The following is a 5,742-nucleotide window of genomic DNA, read 5'->3' on the forward strand; positions in this document are numbered from 1 at the left end:
AGAAGAAACAAGAAAGTTAAGAGTTGTGATATCTATACCCTTTATTAATTAAAAACTTTTAGTGGAAAGTCTAAAACTATTAATGTAAGTTTTTTTAATACATTACATAATATACTTAATTTTATATTTAAAATTCTAGTTTAAAATACTGAAAAATGTTGTAAAATTTTATTTTTACTAAACAAATGTTTGTGTACTAAATAAAATATCCATTATTTCCATTCAATGTGTAGAATATTTCCTTCACAAATACATTTTTTAGCTTGGATCGCGTTTGGCTCTGGGTAAAATAAAGAATTCACATGCAAAATACTAGTGCATTGTATTCACTTTTCTTGTGTATCTTGTGTAAAAATGTCTTCAACCATTAATATATGCATAGTCTACTTTCCATTACTCATTGTTTGGGACTTATATACGTGTGCCTTTGTGGGTGTCTATATTTTTTTTTTTATTACTGTATATTTGTCCAAAGCTTTAATTTAGAACTTACCACATTTACTATTCCTTTTTTCTCTATTGAAAATTGTCTTTTGAAGAACCACAGTAAAAAGAAAATAACAAAACTTCAGAAGGTTTTGTAATATCTTTAAAAAAGCATTTTGTTTGAGCATTCTTAAAACTACTTACAAAACAGTACCCATTTCAAATCACTACAATTTCAAGATATACATTAAATAATTAACAAAAAAAAACAACATATGATATTGAAAAAGCAACAACACAAGTATGCAATGTAGATGTATCTGCAGAATATCATTGCAGAAGTGGTTCAGTGTGTTATATACAATATCTCTTTTAAAGGAAAGCTTTCATATATTCCAGGAGATAGCTATAACTACACAAAAAATACAATGACATTAAAATAACAGATGCTTCAAACTGCTCCAGGCTTATGAAAAGGTCAAAGGACAAGTATATTGACTATAGAGGACAGCCATTCAGAGTAAGGTGATGCTAAATTTAATGCTAAGATGTGCTAAAATTTACAAGGATGGGGCTGTTGTACACTCAACAGTGAGAGATTCAACATGTAGGTTTGTTGTACACTCAACAGTGAAGGATTCAACAGGTAGGGTTGATGTACACTCAACAGTGAGAGATTCAACATGTAGGTTTGTTGTACACTCAACAGTGAAGGATTCAACAGGTAGGGTTGATGTACACTCAACAGTGAGAGATTCAACATGTAAGGTTGATGTACACTCAACAGTGAGAGATTCAACATGTAAGGTTGATGTACACTCAACAGTGAGGGATTCAACATATAGGGTTGATTACACTCAACAGTGAGGAATTCAACATGTAGGGTTCTTGTAAAATCAACAGTGAAGGATTCAACAGGTAGGGTTGATGTACAATCAACAGTAAGGGATTCAACATGTAGGGTTGATTAACACTCAACAATGAGGGATTTAAAAGAGTTTATGTACACTCAACAGTGAGAGATTCAACATGTAGGGTTGTTGTACAATCAACAATGAGAGATTCAACATGTAGGGTTGTTGTACTATCAACAATGAGAGATTCAACATGTAGGGCTGTTGTACTATCAACAGTGAGATATTCAACATGTAGAGTTGTTGTACTATCAACAGTGAGAGATTCAACATGTACGTTTTTTGTACACTTTTATTTGTTACTTCTCATATGAAACAACTTATTTCTGGAACTATATCATTTGATTGTTTAAATTACACTGTATTGATCATTCACTTAATTATCATTTTTCATATTTTAACTTTAGTGGTCAACATATGCTTTGCAGTTAAATTAAGACACAAGCACTTGTAGAGGTTTATTTCATATACTTAAAAAGAAAGAAGAAAAAGTAACCAGTCTTTTCTTAATGGATTTTTACACAAAATTTAGATTTCAAATGATGCCCCTTAAGAAATAAAAGAAATTTCTATATAGTGTTTGCTATGAAATAATACATAGAAAACTTGTACATACCACTGCTTGATCAGTGGAATGTACCTGTTCAGAGTGGAACAAAGATGGCACATATTGACATGTAGACAACAGTTTTTTTACCTACCATCTTCCTCGGTGCATATATTAAGTGGTTTGGAAGATGGACCATCACCAATGACAGTGCCTGCCAGCACCCATACATGATACTCTGTCCACTTCTCCAGCCTATCAATGGTAAACGAACGTTCATCAGGGCCAGTCTGGATCTGACGGGCCTTGCTTGGATCGTTACCCTCGTCGGCCTTCAAGTACTTGAGTTTATAGTAGGTGATGTTGCCATTCTGCTGGTCCAGGGGAGGGGGTTGCCAGGTGATGTGAAGGGATCGGGAGTTTAAGGCATAGCCGTGGACATCTTGGGGAGGAGCGCCAGGCACTGCAGGAATGGGGAAGGTAAGGGTGGACAGTGCCGGTTATGTGCAAATGGGAAATTTTACAAATCATAAAAATAAATAAAAAAACATAAAATAAACAAAATGGTATTTCCTGGATAACAAAGATTCTCAACAATAATGTTTATTCCAAAAGGAACAGATAAAGTTATAAAAACATAAAGCAGTTTATAACTAACTTGAACAGATCTTTATTTTTAATGAATAACAAAAAAATCATCTATGAAATACAAATCACTTTGAAAATTGATTATTCTAAATTACTAGTGACTAACTTTCAATTAATTCTGCACATGTAGTGATCCCTTCAACACTCATATACTATACTTCATCTAATTCCCAGACAGATATGTATGAATCTAATAAAAAAAAAAAAAAAGATAAAAAAAAGAGAGAAATAAATAGACTCTAAATGATGCTGATCTATCATCATTTGAGAATACTTAACCAAACAATAACAAAACTTAAGTTCACTACTCCTTGGATTACTGTGAAATCTGTAAAGGTAACTTTATATTGGAAGCAGGGAGTAAAAATATGGAGAAGGTAAGGTTAAGTGATTGTGATGAGGTCAAAAAAGCAACAGAGAAGGGAAAAAAATGCCTTTTTTGTATCCCATTTTAATGTTTTATCTTGTTCTAAAGCAAGAAGCATTATATGTGGTTGAGTATATATTACAATAGCATCATTATCTGTAGTTAAAAAGCATGTTCTTCTGGGTGTTTGTGATTTTCCATGTTTATGCAGTACCTCTGCTGGAATAATTTTATCAAAGCTTCTAATACCAAATATGAATTTATATAAAAAGAGCGGAAGTGTGGTCTTTGAATATTAAAAACATTTAACCGAAGAATTAATTGAATTTGACTACTAAAAAGAAACTAACCAAATATCTAAAACTGATATTTTTTTAATTAGGATCAACTTACTAATTCCACCTACTACAAATACAGTTACAAATCATGCATGTAGACTGTATAGTCTTAGGAGCAAGTTGTTGATGATCAATCCAACAGGTAATAAGTGAAACTCCAAGTACTTCAATGTGTAACTCAATACACTGTTATTATTACTGAACTTTGTTCAAAGCCTGAAGAAAGTTGGGATCATCAGCTTCACATTATTGGTTTTTTTCTCTCATAAAATAAGAACTGAAAATATGAAGCTATTTTTTACCCTTCTCTGTCATTTCATTAGGTTCAGCTATCATCGATTGGTGCAAGGGAAAAAAGGCAGTGCAGCCTTGGCAAGGCTAGGAAAATACAACATGCTTTGTTTCACTGGTGTGACAGGCCAAGGGATGGATGGACAGGAGCTTGCCAAGCAGTTGGCAACTGACCAAACCATTTAATTACATGAGTGAATTACAGTCCACTACATTTAATGTTGGAAATGCAAGAAAAGAACTTAGCTGGTATTCTACTAGTTTAAAACTGTTAGTTTGGTTCAAGTGCTTCCATTTATATATTTGCTAATGGTTTCTATGGACCACAAACTTTCACAAGGACAGTGACTTCAGGGAAGTTATACACTTACTTTTCTGGACTTTCAAAATGTAGAAAAGCCTGAAACTTGCAGAGTTGGGCAGTAACTGGGTTAATGTAAGGTGAAAAGTCAGTACAACATTAACGGATAAATATAATAAAGATATTGAAGTGAGAAAATAACCTGTAGTACATGTTTGGTATTTGCTTTTAATCTTAAACACATTACTAATGTAGTTACTAAACCTTCAAAAACTCATTTGAGGTAAGTTTAAGATAAGCTTCACCTTTTCTTATGCTTTGATTTTTTGGTTTATGTGTGTACAAGAAGATAATGGAATTTTCAATAAGTTTACTATTTTTTACAGCACAGCCTTAATTTCCTTCCTAAATTAGCACAAAAGTGTGTTAAACAGACTCCAGTTCTTGTTTCCAATGTCACCTCAAACCAATAGTATCATCAGCTAGTAAACAAAATATACACAAATAAATAAAGAAATACATGTATATGAAATGACAATTGATAACAACTTAATACAACCTGTAAATTTATTATACACTTTGATAAAAAATTTCTAAATAAAATAAAATTCTTTGCTTATTTAATTATTTTTGCCTTTTATAAATTGTCAAACTATTTAAGAATCTATCTATTGAAAATAATATTTTTTTGGGGAAATTAAAATCAATATTTGGTCTACATACACACACATTAACACAGAGAGAGAGAGAGAAATACATCAACATACCATACTGGTCTGTTCTAACAGCAATGGGAAGTGTTGCGGCACCTTCACCCCTCTTTGATTTGGCTGCAACCCACACATAGTAGACAGTATTTGGATACAGATCACTAAGTGTGTAAGATTCTATGTTGGGGATTGAACGATGATACTGTTGGTGGGAAAAGGTATCATTCCAATAGAGTTCAAAACCTATGATGTTTTCTCCGGAATATTCTGGGCGTTTCCATGACAACTCTACTGTTGTTGATGATGTGGGAACAGCTTTCATGTCACCTGGCTGACTAGGCACTGCAAGAACACAACATAAAACCTTTCATTTTACTGTAAAACAGAGTAGGCTTTGAAGTTTTAAAACTTAATTTTTTTTTTATTTATTTACTACATATATGATGATTTCAAGACAAAATGGTGTATCATGATAAAATAATGTGTTACAAGAAATATGTTTAGCAATACCATAACCCATAAATATATTTACAAAATTAGTTTTCACAAGCAGAGAAGAACTTGGAATTAGTATAGTTAGTTTTTAAACACTGAAAATAACTTAGAGTTATTATAAATGGATTTAACAAACTGGTAAAACTTGAGGATAGTATAGTTAGTTTTCACAAACTGATAAAAACTTCTGGATAGTATAATTAATTTTTGTAAACTGAAAAGAACCTGAGGTTAGTATAAATAATTTGAACAAACTAACAAGAACTTGAAATTTTTAGTAAACTTCATATCAAAAAATCGATATAATGAAAATGTAATAAATATTTTAAGGTGTTGCCACACATTTTAAAGTCAGTAGGAACTGCGAAACCATGAAAACAGATACTAAGACTTATACAAAAGAAAAAGTAAGTAAAAACATAAAATTATAGGATAAATAAATTGCATTTCTATTATAATAATAAGAAAAAATATAATTAGAATAAGATTTTAATTTAAAAAGAAAAGTATATTGACTAATTATATTTATTTTTGTACATTTATAATGTACTTAATTTATACGTTTAGCTGAAAAGCAGTATTCGTATATATGTTGTTGTTTTTTTGTTACAGATTCTCAGTAAAACTATTTCCTGAAGTCATGAAACCAGCAGAAGAAATGAATAAAAAAAGAAGATAGTCTGATTTCCATGTTTTTCTTACATA

The 5,742-nt window shown here is 31.3% G+C and overlaps 1 protein-coding gene across 1 annotated transcript in view; it reads right to left on the bottom strand.

The window, feature by feature from the left end:
• LOC106467911 (tyrosine-protein phosphatase Lar-like) overlaps positions 1 to 5,742 on the bottom strand; it is a gene marked incomplete at its 5' end in the record, with an annotated part of 67,597 nt that overhangs the window by 59,877 nt on the left and 1,978 nt on the right. Inside the window, 2 exons of the mRNA XM_013928297.2 lie at positions 2,042 to 2,350; positions 4,600 to 4,884. Coding sequence (XP_013783751.1) covers positions 2,042 to 2,350; positions 4,600 to 4,884 — 594 coding nt within the window. The remainder of the gene's footprint in view (positions 1 to 2,041; positions 2,351 to 4,599; positions 4,885 to 5,742) is intronic.

This window comes from Limulus polyphemus, unplaced genomic scaffold (genome assembly GCF_000517525.1).
Source record: "Limulus polyphemus unplaced genomic scaffold, Limulus_polyphemus-2.1.2 Scaffold2792, whole genome shotgun sequence".
NCBI lineage: Eukaryota > Metazoa > Arthropoda > Merostomata > Xiphosura > Limulidae > Limulus > Limulus polyphemus.